The sequence below is a fragment of the Phocoena sinus genome, chromosome 12 (assembly GCF_008692025.1).
Source record: "Phocoena sinus isolate mPhoSin1 chromosome 12, mPhoSin1.pri, whole genome shotgun sequence".
NCBI classification, from domain to species: Eukaryota; Metazoa; Chordata; class Mammalia; order Artiodactyla; family Phocoenidae; genus Phocoena; species Phocoena sinus.
The window spans coordinates 84,662,628-84,679,945 of NC_045774.1; the positions used below are offsets into that span (position 1 = coordinate 84,662,628).

The 17,318-nt window shown below is 36.1% G+C and overlaps 1 protein-coding gene across 1 annotated transcript in view; it reads right to left on the reverse strand.

Annotated features, from left to right (window-relative positions):
* The window catches only part of ADGRB3 (adhesion G protein-coupled receptor B3), an 815,189-nt gene that overhangs the window by 363,110 nt on the left and 434,761 nt on the right, over nt 1-17,318 (reverse strand). Inside the window, exons 14-15 of the mRNA XM_032651211.1 lie at nt 14,980-15,129; nt 14,069-14,144 (exon numbers count right to left, since the gene is read on the reverse strand). Of these exons, the coding sequence (XP_032507102.1) occupies nt 14,069-14,144; nt 14,980-15,129 (226 nt within the window). The remainder of the gene's footprint in view (nt 1-14,068; nt 14,145-14,979; nt 15,130-17,318) is intronic.

Here is a 17,318-nt window from a genome sequence, read left to right on the forward strand (position 1 = left end):
TGGCACATATACACAATGGAATATTACTCAGCCTTAAAAAGAAATGAAATTGAGCTATTTGTAATGAGATGGATAGACCTAGAATCTGTCATACAGAGTGAAGTAAGTCAGAAAGAAAAAGACAAATACCGTATGCTAACACATATATATGGAATTTAAGGGAAAAAAATGTCATGAAGAACCTAGGGGTAAGATAGGAATAAAGACGCAGACCTACTGGAGAACGGACTTAAGGATATGGGGAGGGGGAAGGGTGAGTTTTGACAGGGCGAGAGAGAGTCATGGACATATACACACTAACAAACGTAGTAAGGTAGATAGCTGGGGGGAAGCAGCCGCAAGGCACAGGGATATTAGCTCGGTGCTTTGTGACAGCCTGGAAGGGTGGGATGGGGAGAGTGGGAGGGAGGGAGACGCAAGAGGGAAGAAATATGGGAACATATATATATGTATAGCTGATTCACTTTGTTGTAAAGCAGAAACTAACACACCATTGTAAAGCAATTATACCCCAATAAAGTTGTTTAAAAAAAAAAAAAAAAGAAAAGAAATACATTAAAAGGTAAAAAAAAAAAAAAAAAAAAAAAAAAAAGAATAGAGGAACTTCCTCAACTTGATAAATACTATCTACAAGAAAAATTATATCTAACATCATATGTAAAATTATGGAACTCCAAACTTTCCCACTAAGATCAGGAATGAGGCAAGAATATTGTTTCTAGAGAATGGACTTGAGGACACGGGGAGTGGGAAGGGTAAGCTGGGACAAAGTGAGAGAGTGACATGGACATATATACACTACCAAATGTACAATAGGTAGCTAGTGGGAAGCAGCTGTATAGCACAGGGAGATCAGCTCCATGCTTTTCGTACATCTAGAAGGGTGGGATAGGGAGGGTTGGAGGGAGACAACAGAGGGAGGAAGTTTGGGGATATATGTATATGTATAGCTGATTCACTTTGTTATAAAGCAGAAACTAACACACCATTGTAAAGCAATTATACGCAAATAAAGATATAAATAAAAAAAAAAAAAAAAAAAAAACATGTTACAAAACTACAGTAGGTCAAAACCATATGGTACTGGCATAAAGACAGAGACTGATGGAATAAAATAGAGAGCCCAGAAATAAACCCTCAGATATAGGGTCAAATTATCTTTCACAAGGTTGCCAAGGCTACCCAGTGAGGAAAGGATAATCTTTTGAAAAAATGCTGCTGGGAAAACATCCCATGTTTTCAGTATCCACATGCAAAAGAATGAAGTTGGACACTTACATTGCACCATATACCAAAATTAACTTAATGTGGGTTAAAGATCTAAACATAAGATTTGAAACAATAAAACTCTTAGAATCAAACATAAGGGAAGATCTTCATGACATTGAATTTAGCAATGATTTCTTTGATATGACACCAAAAGTACAGGCAACAAAAGGTAAAATAGACATATGGTACAACATCAAATTTAAAAACAGTAAACAAATGACAGAGTGAAAAGGCAATCTATGTAATAAGACAGAATATTTATAAGCCATATATAGAATAAAGGGTTAATACTGGGAATATATAAAGAAATACTAAAATTCCACAATAAAACCAAACAAATTAAAAAGATTAAAGATAAATTTTTAAAAGATTAAAAAAGAGACAGATTTAGATATCTCTCTGAAGATTATATACAAAAGGCCAATAATACATGAGAAAATACCCGACATCACTAATCATCATGGAAATGCAGGTCAACATCACAAGGAAATATTCCTTCACATCCCTTAGGATGGCCAGGATCAAAAAAACTAAAAAATAACATGTTGACAAGGTTGTGGAGAAACCAGAAGGCTTCTGCACTGTGGTGGGAATATAAAATGATGAAGCTGCTATGGAAAACAGTAGGCAGAGTCTTCAAAAAATCAAAAATATAGTTACCATATGATCTAGAAATCCCACTCCTAGGTATATATGCTAAAAAATTGAACTCAGGGGACTTTCCTGGTGGCACAGTGGTTAAGAATCTGCCTGCCTAATGCAGGGCACCCAGGTTCGGCCCTGGTCCAGGAAGATGCCACATGCCTCAGAACAGCTAAACCCGAGCTCCACAACTACTGAGTCTGCACTCTAGAGCCCATGTGCCACAACTACTGAGCCCATGTGCCCAAACTATTGAAGCCCACGTGCCTAGAATCCATGCTTCACAACAAAGAGAAGCCACTGAAATGAGAAGCTTGCACACTGCAACTAAGAGCAGCCCCTGCTCACTACAACTAGAGAAAGCCCACACACAACAATGAAGACCCAATGCATCCAATAAATAAACTTATTTATTTATTTAAAAAAACTGAACTGAGGACTTCATCAATGTCACTGAGCTAAATACATTTACTTTTAAAACTGAAATTACCCTATGGCTGCTACAACTAAGGTTGGGCTAACTTAGAACTTTGAAAACTAACAAGAATTTCAACTACTGCAGCCCAGAGTTCTGTAGCCCCCCCCTGCATGACCAGGACAAGTGCAGAGAGCTTGGAGGAGGGGGTCTTGAACGCCTGCGTGACAGTGGCCCAGCAGCAGATGGCAAGGAAGATTTGACTGCAGAACAACTCAGTGACAACAGCACAGCCGAAACTATGGACCTTCAGTGACAAAGACACGGAGCAGAGGTGCTCCCCAGACATGGCCCAAAATCATCAAAGTCCTTGCCCTCTTTTTTCCAATGGCCAGCAAAATGGAATTACCTATAAGAAAGCTTATGCCTGGGCTAATACAGCCTTGTGGCTGACAGGGACTTGGTGCTCTGGCTGGGTGTCAGGTCTGAGTCTCTGAGGTGGGAGAGCTGAGTTCAGGACACTGAACAACCAGACCTCCTGACCCCACATAATATCATGCAGAGAGAGCTCTCCCAGAGATCTCTGTCTCAATCCTAAGACCTAGCTCCATTCAACGACCAGTAAGCAACAGTGCTGGACACCCCATGCCAAACAACAAGCAGGACAGGAACACAACCCCACCCATTAGCAGAGAGGCTGCTTAAAATCATACTAAGTTCACAGACACCCCCAAAAAAACAACCAGACATGGTCCTGCCCACCAGAAAGACAAGATCCAGCCTGATCCACCAGAACAGAGGCACCAGTCTCCTGCAACAGGAAGCCTACACAACCCACTGAACCAACGTTACCCACTGGGGGTGGACACCAAAATCCACGGGAACTACGAACCTGCAGCCTGTGAAAAGGAGATCCCAAACACAGTAAGTTAGGCAAAATGAGAAGACAGAGAAACACACAGCAGATGAAGGAGCAAGGCAAAAACCCACCAGACCTAAAAAATGAAGAGGAAATAGGCAGTCTACCTGAAAAAGACTTCAGAGTAACGACAGTAAAGATGATCTAAAATTTTGGAAATAGAATGGAGAAAAGACAAGAAATGTGTAACAAGGACCTAGAAGAAATAAAAAGCAAACAATGATGAACAACACAATAAATGAAATAAAAAATTCTCTAGAAGGAATCAATAGCAAAATAGCTGAGGCAGAAGACCGGATAAGTGACCTGGAAGATAAAATAGTGGAACTAACTACTGCAGAGCAGAATAAAGAAAAAAGAATGAAAAGAATTCAGGACAGTCTCAGAGACCTTTGGGACAACATTAAATGCACCAACATTCAAATTATTGGGGTCCCAGAAGAAGAAAAGAAAGAGAAAGGATCTGAGAAAATATTTGAAGAGAGTATAGTTGAAAACTTCCCTAACATGGGGAAGAAAATAGTCAAACACCTCCAGGAAGTGCAGAGAGTCCCATACAGGATAAATCCAAGGAGAAACACGCCAAGACACATACTAATAAAACTATCAAAAGTTAAATAAAAGGAAAATATATTAAAAGAAGCAAGGGAAAGCAACAAATAACATACAAAGGAAGCCCCATAAGGTTAACAGCTGAACTTTCAGCAGAAACTCTGAAAACCAAAAGGGAGTGGCAGGACATATTTAAAGTGATGAAAGGGAAAAACCTACAACCAAGAATACTCTACCCAGCAAAGATCTCAATCAGATTCAGTGGAGAAGTTTAAACTTCTTTGGAATTCAGCACCACCAAACAAGTTTTACAACAAATGCTCAAGGAACTTCTCTAGGCAGGAAAGACAAGAGAAGGAAAAGACCTACAATAAAAAAAATCCCAACAATTAAGAAAATGGTAATAGGAACATACATATTGATAATTACCTTAAATGCAAATGGATTAAATGCTCCAACCAAAAGACATAGACTGGTTGAATGGATACAAAAATAAGACCCATATATACGCTGTCTACAAGAGACCCACTTCAGACCTAGGGCCACATACAGACTGAAAGAAAGGGGATGGAAAAAAATATTCCATGCAAATGAAAATCAAAAGAAAGCTGTTGTAGCAATTCTCATATCAGACAAAATAGGCTTTAAAATAAAGACTACTAAAGAGACAAAGAAGGACACTACATAAGGATGAAGGGATCAATCCAAGAAGAAAACATAACAATTGTAAATATTTATGCACAAAACATAGGAGCACTTCAATACATAAGGCAAATGCTAATAGCCATAAAATGGGAAATTGACAGGAACACAATCATAGTAGGGGACTTTAACACCCCACTTTCATCAATGGACAGAACATCCAAAATGAAAATAAAGAAGGAAACACAAGCTTTAAATTAAACAAGATGGACTTAATTGATATTTATAGGACATTCCATCCAAAAACAACAGAATACACTTTCTTTGCAAGTGCTTATGAAATATTCTCCAGGACAGATCATATCTTGGGTCACAAATCAAGCCTTGGTAAATTTAAGAAAATTGAAATCATATCAAGTATCTTTTCCGACCACAATGCTAAGAGACTAGATATTGATTACAGGAAAAAATCTGTAAAAAATACAAACACATGAAGGCTAAACAATACACTACTAAATAACCAAGAGATCACTGAAGAAAATCAAAGAGGAAATAAAAAAATACCTACAAACAAATGACAATGAAAACATAACAACCCAAAACCTATGGGATACACCAAAAGCAGTTCTAAGAGGAAAGTTTATAGCAAAACAATCCTACCTCAAGAAACAAGAAACATCTCAAATAAACAACCTAACCTTACACCTAAAGCAATTAGAGAAAGAAGAACCAAAAAACCCCAAAGTTAGCAGAAGGAAAGAAAGCATAAAGATCAGGTCAGAAATAAATGAAAAAGAAATGAAGGAAACAATAGTAAAGGTCAGTAAAACTAAAGCTGGTTCTTTGAGAAGATACACAAAATTTAAACCATTAGCCAGACTCATCAAGAAAAAAAGGGAAAAACTTAAATCAACAGAATTAGAAATGAAAAAGGAGAAGTAACAACAGACACATACCAATATACAAAGGATCATGAGAGATTACTATAGGCAACTATATACCAATAAAATGGACAACCTGGAAGAAATGGACAAATTGTTAGAAAAGCACAACCTTTCGAGACTGCACCAGGAAGAAATAGAAATATAAACAGATCAATCACAAACACTGAAATTGAAACTGTGATTAAAAATCTTCCAACAAACAAAAGCCCAAGACCAGATGGTTTCACACGTGAATTCTATCAGACACTTAGAGAAGAGCTAACACATATCCTTCTCAAACACTTCCAAAATATAGCAGAGGGAGTAACATTCCCAAACTCATTCTACGAGGCCCCCATCACCGTGATACCAAAATCAGACAAAGATGTCACAAAAAAAGAAAACTATGGGCCAATATCACTGATAAACATAGATGCAAAAATCCTCAACAAAACACTAGCAAAGAGAATTCAACAGCACATGAAAAGGATCATACACCGTGATCAAGTGAGGTTTATCCCAGGAATGAAAGGATTCTTCAATATACTCAAATCAATCAATGTGATACCCCATAATAACAAACTGAAGGAGAAAAACCATATGATAATCTCAACAGATGCAGGAAAAGCTTTCAACAAATTTCAACACCCATTTTTGATTCAAAAAAAAAAAAACCCACCAGAAAGTAGGCATAGAGGGAACTTACCTCAACATAACAAAGGTCATACATGACAAATCCACAGCCACATCATTCTCAGTGGTGAAAAACTGAAACCATTTCCACTGAGATCAGGAAGAAGACAAGGCTGCCCACTCTCACCACTAGTATTCAACATAGTTTTGAAAGTTTTAGCCACAGCAATTAGAGAAGAAAAAAGAAATAAAAGGAATCCAAATTGGAAAAGAAGAAGTAAAACTGTCACTGTTTGCAGATGACATGATACTATACATAGAGAATCCTAAAGATGCTGCCAGAAAACTGCTAGAGCTAATCAATGAATTTGGTAAAGTAGCAGGATACAAAATTAATGCACAGAAATCTCTTGCACCCCTATACACTAATGATGGAAAATCTGTAAAAGAAATTAAGGAAACACTCCCATTTACCATTGCAACAAAAAGAATACAATACCTAGGAATAAACCTACCTAAGGAGACAAAAGACCTGTATGCAGAAAACTATAAGACACTGATGAAAGAAATTAAAAATGATACAAAAACATGGAGAGATATACCATGTTCTTGGATTGGAAAAATCAACATTGTGAAAATGACTATACTACCCAAAGCAATCTACATATTCAATGCAATCCCTATCAAACTACAACTGGCATTTTTCACAGAACTAGAACAAAATATTTCACAATTTGTATGGAAAAAGAAAAGATCTTGAATAGCCAAAGCAATCTTGAGAAAGAAAGACTGAGCTGGAGGAATCAGGCTCCCAGACTGCAGACTGTATTACAAAGCTACAGTAATCAAGACAGTATGTCACTGGCATAAAAACAGAAATATAGATCAATGGAACAGAATAAAAAGCCCACAGATAAACCCATGCATATATTGTCACCTCATCTTTGACAAAGGAGGCAAGAATATACAATGGAGAAAAGAAAGCCTCTTCAATTATTTGTGCTGGGAAAACTGGACAGCTGTGTGTAAAAGAATGAAATTAGAAAACTTCCTAATGCCATACATAAAAATAAACTCTAAATGGATTGAAGACTTAAATATAAGGCCAGACACTATAAAACTCTTAGAGGAAAACATAAATCACCACAAGATCCTTTTTGACCCACCTCCTAGAATAATGGAAAAAGGAGCAAAAATAAACAAATGGGACCTAATGAAACTTAAAAGCTTTTGCAGAGTAAAGGAAACCATTAACAAGATGAAAAGACAACCCTCAGAATGGGAGAAAACATTTTCAAATGAAGCAACTGATGAAGGATTAATCTCCAAAATATACAAGCAGCTCATGCAGCTCAATATCAAAAAAACAAACAACCGAACCCCAAAATGCGCAAAAGACCTAAACAGACATTTCCCCAAAGAAGATATACACATTAAAGGATGCTCAACATCACTAATCATTAGAGAAATACAAATCAAAACTACGATGAGGTATCACCTCACACAGGGCAGAATGGCCATCATAAAAAAATCTACAAACAAGAAATGCCGGAGAGGGTGGGAAGAAGAGGGAATCCTCTTGCACTGTTGGTGGGAATGTAAGTTGATAGAGCCACTATGGATAACAGTATGGAGGTTCCTTAAAAAACTATCATATGACCCAGCAATCCCACTACTGAGCGTATACCCAGAGAAAACCATAATTCAAAAAAAGAGTCATGTACCACAATGTTCATTGCAGCACTATTTACAGTAGCCAGGACATGGAAGCAACCTAAGTGTCCATCAACAGAAGAATGGATAAAGAAGATGTGGCACATGTATACAATGGAATATTACTCGGCCATAAAAAAGAAACAAAATTGAGTTATTTGTAGTGAGGTGGATGGACCTAGAATCTGTTATACAGAGTGAAATAAGTCAGAAAGAGAAAACAAAATACAGTATGCTGACACATATATATGGAATCTAAAAAAAAAAAAAAGTTTCTGAAGAACCTAGGGGCAGGACAGGAATAAAGATACAGACGTAGAGAATGCACTTGAAGACATGGGGAGGGGGACGGGTAAGCTGTGACAAAGTGAGAGAGTGGCATGGACATATATACACTACTAAATGTAAAATAGATACCTAGTGGGATGCAGCCTCATAGCACAGGGAGATCATCTCAGTGCTTTCTGTCTACCTAGAGGGGTGGGATGGGAGGGTGAGAGGGAGATGCAAGAGGGAAGGGATATGGGGATATATGCATATGTATAGCTGATTCACTTTGTTATACATCAGAAACTAACACACCATTGTAAAACAATTATACTCCAATAAAGGTGTTTAAAAAAAAGATAAAAAAAAACTAATGAGAATTTCAAGTTAAGTTTGCTGAGGGAGGCAACATCAAGACCCACAATGAAGCCAAGTGATCAGGGATTTAAATTCACTTTCAAACAGTATGGCCCAATTAAACTCAGATTTTTGTAAAGAATGTACTGACTAGGCAATATCACAATATTTTATAGTATTAGTCATGCCAATTTGTCATCCCGATGGATAATTTTAATTTCTAATGTTCTCAATGTAGGGCATTATAAAAAGATACAGAGTATCACAAAACTACAGTATTTCATTGTAAATTCAGAATGAAGTGGGAAGGTTTAGCGTCTGGTCCTCAAACTGAAGAAAAGGTGCTCTTGAGGGAAATCAGTACTTCAGGTCCAGTGCCTTCAGGATGTATTGGTATAAAAGTGATTGAACTAGAGACTGTCATACAGAGGGAAGTAAGTCAGAAAGAGAAAAACAAATATCATAATTAATAGTTTTATTACTTAATCACATTAATCAATCATATTAGTTAATTAATCTTATATTAATAACATCACATATATGTAGAATCTAGAAAAATGATACAGATTAACCTATTTACAAAGCAGAACTAGAAACATAGATTTAGAGAACAAACGTATGGACACCAAGCGGGGAAAGGGTGGCATGGGATCAATTGGGAGATTGGGATTGACATATATACACTACTGTGTATAAAATAGATAACTACTGAGAACCTACTGTACAGCACAGGGAACTCTACTCAGTGCTCTGTGGTAAGTGGTAAACTAAACAGGAAGGAAATCCAAAAAAGAGGGGATATGTGTATACATATAGCTGATTCACTTTGCTGTACAGCAGAAACTTAACACAAAATTGTACAGCGACTATACTCCAGTAAAAATTTCTTTAAAAAGTGATTATGTTTTTGTTTTTGTATTATTTCCAATATTTTCTAGTTCAACTGTTTTTCCTGTTTGCCTTTAATTCCTATAATATTAGGAACTCAAATGGGTTCCATTTCCTAAATGTGAAAAAAATTAGCATCATTTATCTTTTATTAGGTTGTTGCACTTGACAGCAAATTTATGTGATTTTGCATTTTGATTTTTCCTTTTAAAAAGATAGTTTTCATGTTAGTGGCTTATGAGAACATTGGGTTTTTTTTTGTTGTTTATCTTTTGGCTTCTTTTTTGGGGGGTTCATCTGTATTTTTCCTGGCACTATAATACTATACTGTCATTTGCATATAATTTTAATTAGATCCTTTACAATATCTTGAGTGTTAATAGCTACATTAATGTGCCTTTTTTACGTTTCTTTTTCTTTATTTCTTTTCTTTTTTTTTTTAAACAGGACTATATTTTCCATATGTCCTACCAGGAAAAGTACACATCGATCCCATACTCAAAAGTATTGTGATCTTCCTATAGAACTGGAACTTGGCTTTATTAAATGAATCAGAAAGTGGGTTGATTACAACTGTTACTTGAAGTCCTTGACTTGAATGTATGGTTGGATATACTGTTTTTTTCCTTAGAGATAATTTCTGTCAGATACATTCTTACAAGTGGCATTGCTGGATCAATGAAAATGTATTTTTAAAGCCTTCTGGAGTTACCAAATTGTCCTACTAAAAGGTACTACAGTTAAAATCCTCACCAGCAGTGTGAAAACTCACCATGCTGTGGGTAGCCATTAGTTCCCTCATGTGAATGGGGCCTGTGGTCTCAGCTCCCCGCAAATGACCCTTTGCCCTTGGCTGGCCAGCTTTCAGCTATCAGCCCCAAAAGTGATCATGAAGGATGGGAAGAGTCCAGGCCTTGTTGCCCATAGCCTGTGTTGGGGCCACCAAGTTGACGCCAAGCACCTTGAGCTGCCCATGCACAGCTACCCCCTCCTGGGCCTTTCAAGATTTTCTGTGGAAGATATATGTGTATTCAAAGGAATGTAGAAATTTGTACTGCTTAAAGGAGTAGATATGAGTATCACAGAGGAAGCAGGACAGTGGAAGTGTCCTGTTTTCGGAGGACCAAAGGCTTGAGATGGACTAGAACCCACCCACCTACTGGACATATCAGCTTTGGCCAGTGAGGCAATAAGGTTCTCTTGTCTATAGAATGAGAGTTCTGGATGGCATAACCTTTAAAAGGCTTGCAGCACTAATGTCCACTGGCTCTATGCTTCTTACTGTAAGATATTATTCCAAAGAATACAGTTGGGAGGCTGAGAATAGCCCTTATTTAGTTTGGACTTGAGTAGAGCACATTTCCTTCAGACGAAGGCATAAATTGAATCTACTTAATTGTAAAAGGAAAGACAATCCAGTAGTAAAATAGAAATTGCAGCTTGAAGAATAGTTGAATGCATATGAGGGCAAGAGAAGAAAAAGAAATATCGAAATGAAAGAGTCAACATGAAAAGTTACTTCTGTCTTTTTAGGAAGGAACATTTCTAAATTATATCTGTTCAAAACATTATGTCAAGTTCTCCTTCTGGGTCCCCACGAGGGGAATTATGCAAAGTATTGTTTTAAAATATTGTATCAAAATATAAAATTTCTGGAGACTTAACAGCAAGCCTAACATTATTCTGTGTCTGGGAAACTTGGCTCCAAAATATTCAACAGATAATTATTAGTAAAATGATCACAGAAGAAAATGTGTCACGAAAATTTAGTAAATAATAAGTAAACATATAGAGCACATTTGTGTATTTTTTCATATTGAATAAGAAGATATTTCCTTTTCTGTTGGGTTCAATTCACACAGTCGAATTTTACAGTAAAACAACAGAATATATGTATTTTATTCCTTTGTTCCTAAAATATTTGAATAGTGTAAACACTAAACTTCTATGTACCTCATTTTTTAAAAATGGCTTATATAGGATATTTTATCAGATAAGACAGTCATTCCAGTAAACATTTCTTGCACCTGTATTATTTATTAAGCACTGTTCTGGGAGTTTTGACAGTAGAGGAGATTTAAAATCATTAAGACAGTTCGGTGAAGAGGGTTGTTGCTTAGTAAATGTTTGTTACTAAGGACCCTTGTCCTTTGAAAGGCTTATTCTACTCACTAAACCTTCTGGAACAGCGTTTTGAAAAGGAAAAAAAAAAAAAAAGCCGAGATTGCTTAGTGGTTACCTTATTTTACAGTATGAAGTAAAAGAAAATAAGTAAATGCTAATATTTCACTTTTCAAATAGTGCTTAAACAAACTTTTCATCCTGAGCATTCTATTGTCATTATTTTTAATGAATCCAAAGGTGAATATTGTTTTTCTATATTCATTTACCTAATTATACTTAGAAAGTGTGAGTGGGTATACATATTCATAATTCTTATAATAGGTTATTAAGAACTTCAAGCTAAAAAATGTCAGAACGCCACAACCCTACAATTTTACTGAAATAAAGACAGGGAATTTTTGAAGTTAAAAAGAACCTTTGAGTCCAACCCCATGATTTATAAAGTAAGTGACTTGTCCAAAGGCTAATCTGCATCTGTTTGTGTCCTAGGTAGTACCAGGGCATGCAGTTCTGGACTTTTCCCAGTTTTACCCATTCAACCGCCCGCAATGTTGTCATTAGTCCACCCACAAGTGACCACTACCTCTGCAATAATTTCAAAAATGTTGAAACACTTTTTTTACAAAAAGGCTGATATCCCTAGATACACTTCCAATTCCCTTGACTGTATAGCTTTATGAAACTTGGAATAATCTGACTTTGTGTAGGTGAGCGAGTTCTACGGTGTTATTCAAAATAAGATTAGTCATAATGAAACTCTGTTAAACAGGTAGCAGGGAAACTAATTCACACTCTACAATATTTCATGTTGAATATTTTATTTGTATTCACTATGTCCCTCTGTAGCGAACAGAATGAATGTTGCATATAAAGGTGCTTCTATTTTGAAGTTGAACTGAAGGCAGATGGTGACTGAGTGACTGAACAAGTTTATAAATTTCTTGTTATGGTAAAATTGAAATTAAAACCCAAGTCATCTGATTGTGAGTTAGTGCCTAGTCTAGAAATCCTGCAAGATTAGCTTTATGCAAACGAACTCCCAGTGGAAATAAGGGCCTGACTTTGAGTATCTGGGTACTTTTTTTTTTTTTTAATACTTTATTTATTTATTTATTTATTGTCGGCTGTGTTGGGTCTTTGTTGCTGCGTGCAGGCTTTCTCTAGTTGTGGCGAGAGGGGGCTACTCTTCATTGCGGTGCGGGGGGCTTCTCATCGCGGTGGCTTCTCTTGTTGCGGAGCATGGGCTCTAGGCACGCCGACTTCAGTAGCTGTGGCTCACGGGCTCAGTAGTTGTGGTCCACGGGCTGTAGAGCACAGGCTCAGTAGTTGTGGCACACAGGCTTAGTTGCCCTGTGGCATGTGGGATCTTCCCGGACCAGGGATGGAAGAACCCGTGTCCCCTGCATTGGTAGGCGGATTCTTAACCACTGTGCCACCAGGGAAGTCCCTATCTGGGTACTTTTAACTTTAGCACATTTCTCCTCAAATAAACATCATACACAGCAATAGAGGTGGTGTAACTATAAATCAATTTTAGCTGTGAGTAATCGTACAGACCAATGTGTTTTAGTAAAACCCATGGCAAAGTTGAGAGTAAATATATTAGCTTTGAAAATCTGTTAGTAGAACAAAACCAAACACAAACCTATTCAAATTCAGGAAACCCAAATTCCATCCAGAGAGGAAGGGCGTTAAAGAAAGCTAGATTTCCCAGAGTTGTCTCTGTGGTCAAAACATCTCACTGGATGATCCACAGACTATAATAATAATTAGCTGCACATAGATTTTCTCCAAATAATCGTGACTAACTGCAGCTGTTATTGCTTCCTTGGGAGACCTTTTCCTGCTGGACTGAACTCTTATTGTTTTTATTTATTAGACCATTTGTTAGGCCCCTGGTATAACTGTATACATCATTCTCAGTCTCTCCTCTTGAAAAACTTAAAGCTTTATTCACGAGGCTGTGGGTACGTGCTCACGGCCGTGTGGCTGTATTTAACTAAAATACAACTTTGCCTCAGTCCTCCACAGTGAGGTGGGGTGGAGGAAACAGGTCACCAAGAGTGAGAACAGCACCATCCAGAGAGATGCATATCATGTTTTCTGTACAATCTGGTAAAATAGTTAAGACGGCAGAGGAAATAAATTAATGTTGGTAGAATTACTATCTGTAATTGTTTCTTTTTAATGTCTGGGAGGAAAGAAATCAATGGATTTCTTCCAAAATTAGTCCTCTAATTGAACATTTTTCTTAATGTAACTGTAATTGAATATTTATCTAGAGGCAAAATGAGATCTTGTGCAGATGAACAAAACCAAGTATTCCCAGCCATCATGACACTCCTTTAATTTCATGTAATGCTGATGAATAGTACAAGTAAGTACAAATAAAGGGAGAAGACAGATTCATTTTAAAATGATCCATTCTATTATAGAGCCTTGCGGTTTTCTTTTTCTTACTTTTTTTTCCCTTGGTCTTAAAGCAAGTCATGATTAGTTACAAAAGAATTACATGGCTATAATCAGGAACCAAAATTGTCTTTCCTAGTTGTTTTTCAATGCACAATATGCTAATAAGCTGTTCATTAAATTGGTATTTTCTATTTCACTTAAGAAAAAAGCCCTTTGTATTACCAAACTTTGACTATTTTCATAGAATGAGCTATAATCACATATTTGGAATAATTTACAGAGATTACAACAGCTTATTATTTTGTAGCTTACCTCAGAGTGGGCAAAATTAGATCTAAGTTTTTGTACAGGACTGCTCCAAGAACAAAGACCGATGATTCATCTAATTCTAGAAAGAATAAAATTTTAAAATATTAGCAAAACAGCAAGAAAAATATTGTGTCTTATAAAACTTTAATCTCCTAATTACAAGGGGATTCCAGTATCTGTCAATGCAAAGCCAGGTATAAGAAATGCCTTCTTAACTGTGCCGGGCAAGTGAGCCCACACACTGCATGCATTAATTGTAGCTCCAGAAGATGTATTTTCAGTGGTTTTGTGTCATGAAGTAACTTTCCTGCAGGCTGAGACAAGAAGTGGCTGTAGTTACAGCTAAGGAGTTAAAATTCCCAATGATATGGGGAAGAGCCAATTCTCTTTTGGAGCTCTCAGTTAAAATGTCAAAATTTCCAGCGTAAGAATTAAGATCACAATGTCACTCTTGAAAAGGGCCATTAAATTTTAGAGGCTACTGAAGATGTTCTTAAAACTTAATTTTTTGTTAGATTTGTTTTTAGATAACAACTCTTTTTTTTTTAAAGTGAGGCAGAAACAATTATTTTGCATGGAATGGAAAATGCAACACATTTCCATACCTAAACTTAAAATCTTAGGCCAAGTGCTTTACACTGGGATGAGACTGTCAACACTGAAATTTGACCCTGACAAGCTCAGGTCTATAATTTGCACTTGTATTTTTTTTTTTTCATTTTAATAGAGCCTTTCCTCAAGTAAATTCAGATTTAAGGCCCAAATTAGGTTTTCTATAGTTACAAAATGAGTTTAGAGTCGTGATTGCAGACTGTTTCCTAAATTGCTTAATACATGGGAATTTATGCCAAGTGTATTATTAAATTGAACTTATAAATTTTTTGTTCGAGGCTTAAATTATTTCACATATTTACCTTTTGATGATACGGGGGTAAAGATGCTCTTTGGAATGACCACCCTGTCTTCTGAGTTTCTTGCCCAGTCAACCATGCCCTTCCGTCCTTTCATTGGGAAGTTGATGTCTGTTAGAACAGAGGCTGCAGGAAGCTTCTGAATGCTAGCCACTGTGAAAAAAGAAGCAATGATGTCAACTAAAATCTTTCAGTGTTATCAAAATTGATCAAATTAAACCTTGCAGTATATTAAAAATAACATTTCTAGTCCTAATTATATTTATCAGAGCTATAAAACATGCTGGTTCCTTAAAATTAGAGGATATTCATTAGGGCTGCTGACTTTTCCTTATTAATTTGGTTTCTGTCGCTTTCAGCAGGGATCATACAGTGACGGTCAGCGGCTGGGCGGACAATCTCATGAGCACTGACAGCTGCGGCCATCCTGGTTGTTCATGGTTGGCCTCCATTCCCATTGTTAGAATCCCCTATGGTATTTTTGTTAAATATTTTGATTAACACACCTGAATCACAGACTGACATTTTCATTTAAATCTGAACTTTGTCCTCAGAGCAAGTTTTCTGCACCTACCTCTGAACACTGTCTTTGGAACAAATATTTCCTGGATGAGATGGGGTACCGTGAAGACATGAAAAACAAACACATTGCTCTGGGAGACAGAACTGTCAGGATTCAAATAATGAAGCACTAAAAACACCATAACCACAGAGCCAATATAATATGCAGAAGCGTTTAACGAATAGGACAGTAATGACAAACGAGTCTTAAAATGCACATCCACAATTGAAAATAATAAATGTATATATGTGAATGGAGAATTCTGTCTTTCCTCACAGTAAGTCTTTTAACATATATTGAGAAAATTAATGAATAATATGTTTGGTAATGCCTGAATATATTTTTATTTTATATATATATTATATATACACACATATACATCTATATATAACTACATATAACAAAACTATGATAGTAAACACTCAAGCACTTATTGAGTGCACACAGTTTCAATTAAGGAATGTAATCTGTAGAGCTTTTACATAGGTCCATACTTGTTCCACATTAAAGTTTCAGGTGTTCCCTGGAAGATTTAAATGGAAATATGATGAGGAAACTAAAAGCTATCCCAATAAGAAAGGTGAAGTAAGAAACCATTAGACTCCTCATAAGTGGATTTCATTCAAAAGAAACTTGTAATTAAAACAAGAGAGAATGAAAATTAAGAATCTAACAATATTAGTTGTATAAATCTATTACTGTACCACTGGCTTAGTTGCAAATTAAACTGGTTATGTATTACTATACTTTATTAAAGCTCTTTCAGGCAATTATACACATCCATTTTCAGCATAGGATAGAATTTCATTTGGCCTGTAATTTGACATAATAAATTAAAAAAGGATTTTGTAATTAAATGTTGAAGGAAAGAGGGTGCTGGGTAACTCATAAATTATTATGGATGTGAAAGGCTGTTTTTGGACGACATCTCTAATTATTTTAGTTTCTTTAATAATTCAAACAATGTAGTCTTGGTTGTCCAGAAATAACCCAGTTCATGTGTCCTAAAGGGTCCAAAGCCTCCAGTGTGTACAGATGGACAGATCAGCACATGAGTAGCATGCTTTTCCTTAAGGGCCCTACAAGCTTTATCCAATATGCAAAACTAAGTTCATCTACTTCCAAATTCCTTGACTCTAACTTTGGTTGTCTTGGTGTTTAGAGGAAATTTATTTCACCTCTCTGCTCTAAAAACTGATAAAAAGAAATGAAAGTTTTTCTGATTTCTGGTTTCTACTATAAAGGAAAACAAACAAGAGATAAACTGTTGGATCCTGAGGTCTAATAATTCTGCTGTTTCCATATACATTGGATAGAAAACAAAAATAAATAAACAAACAAAAGAAATAAATAACATATGGAGGAAGCTTATTCTATACCAATTATATATCACTTTATCCTGAATAAATGCTGGTCTAATACCTTATTCTTAAAAATATAAAAATTAGATAATTATACATGCATGTATCTCACATTATGAAATGCATTCATTCTTCAGTTGGAGGTACATTGGGTATTAAGTGATGACTATAGAGATTAGATCGACTTTTGAGTCTAGACTAAAAGAATATAAAAATCAATTAGGATCACTAACTTCTGCAAGAAGTCCTTTAAGTTGCATAGTATTGAGCATCAGAAGGATATAAAAACAAACATGTATTCATTAATTTTAGTAGATATGTAGCCCATAAAGTAAGATGGTATTTTCAATAAATACATTATGAAAAGGGATATGACTTCACAGACTGATAAGCTTCAAATCTAGCCTTCAAATTATCAG